This window comes from Triticum dicoccoides, unplaced genomic scaffold (genome assembly GCF_002162155.2).
Source record: "Triticum dicoccoides isolate Atlit2015 ecotype Zavitan unplaced genomic scaffold, WEW_v2.0 scaffold226163, whole genome shotgun sequence".
NCBI classification, from domain to species: domain Eukaryota; kingdom Viridiplantae; phylum Streptophyta; class Magnoliopsida; order Poales; family Poaceae; genus Triticum; species Triticum dicoccoides.
Window position 1 is genome coordinate 1 of NW_021244011.1, and position 1,492 is coordinate 1,492.

Sequence of the window (1,492 nt, forward strand, 5' to 3'; positions counted from 1 at the left end):
CATGTTGTATTCCATATTAATTGGATGATCCATTGCGTTCTATGTTATGTAATATACTAATATGTATCCACCTATATTTGTTTATTGGCGCATCTTAGCGAGATATTGTTAATTTCAGATATTGATGAATGCCTTCAACCAAACATTTGTAAAGGGATATGCCATAATATTGAAGGAAGCTTCTATTGTACTGAATGTCCTCACAAGACCGAGTACGATCTACACAAAATGCAGTGTACAACAACAAAACAACATATTCTGCTTTCAGGTAAGACTAAGTCATGGTTATGTTTGATAAAAAGGATAAAAAGAAACTTACAGAGCTTAATGCCTTCAGGTATTATCATTGGGTCATCTGGTGGCTTCAGCATTCTAGCTCTGAGTTTTGGTACAGTATTTCTCATTCGTATATGGAAAAGAAATGTTCAACGACAACTACGGAAGAATTATTTTCGGAATAACCAAGGTCTTCTCCTAGAAACATTGATATCATCTGATGAAAGTGCAAATGACAAAACAAAGATTTTCTCATTAGAAGAGCTAGAGAAAGCAACAGACAACTTTGATACGGCCCGCATCATTGGCTCTGGGGGGCATGGCATGGTTTATAAAGGCATGTTATCTGATCAACGTGTGGTTGCAATAAAAAAGTCCAAGGTCATTAAAAAGGCTGAGATCACTCAATTCATCAATGAGGTCGCTATCCTCTCACAAGTAAATCATAGAAACATTGTGAAGCTCTTTGGGTGTTGTCTGGAAACTGAGGTTCCACTGCTCGTGTATGAATATATATCTTGTGGCTCACTGTCTCAAGTCTTAAATGCTGACTCAAGCACTAGTTTTTCTTTGTCCTGGGATGATTACTTAAGGATTGCCACGGAAACAGCAGGAGCACTATCTTATCTCCACTCAGCGGCTTCAATATCAATCTTCCATCGTGATGTGAAATCGTCAAACATACTCCTGGATGGGAACTACAGAGTTAAAGTTTCAGATTTTGGTGCTTCTAGATTGGTTCCAGTTGATCAAACACACATTGTTACAAATGTGCAAGGTACATTTGGGTACTTAGATCCAGAGTACTTCCATACCAGGCAGTTAAATGAGAAGAGTGACGTGTATAGTTTTGGTGTGGTACTAGTGGAGTTGCTTCTTAGAATGAAGCCTATCATCAGGAGTGAATCAGGCACAATGCAGAACTTGTCACACTACTTTATAAGGGCATTGAACGAGGGAGGGATCGCCGACATACTGAACTCTGAAGTCCTTGAGGAAGCAACTAAGGATGAGATCATCGATGTTGCCAGTCTTGCAGAGTTGTGCTTAAGACTGCGTGGTGAAGAAAGACCCACCATGAAACAAGTTGAGGTTGAGTTGCAGATATTACGAACAAGAAGGGCAAACTCATGTCAAGCGAATGTAATAAATGAAGAACAAACACAACCAATGTTGTTAACTCGAGGAGTTAAAGTTGCTTTCCAGTCGTCAGCCA

The 1,492-nt window shown here is 39.3% G+C and overlaps 1 protein-coding gene across 1 annotated transcript; it reads left to right on the forward strand.

Annotated features, from left to right (window-relative positions):
• Positions 1 to 93: 93 nt before the first annotated feature.
• On the forward strand, positions 94 to 1,484 carry LOC119345326 (wall-associated receptor kinase-like 1; the record flags this gene model as incomplete). Its single annotated transcript, XM_037615449.1, has 2 exons — positions 94 to 268; positions 338 to 1,484. Coding segments are annotated over exons 1-2 (1,187 nt in total), but the record flags the coding sequence as incomplete, so codon positions are not given.
• Positions 1,485 to 1,492: the final 8 nt, after the last annotated feature.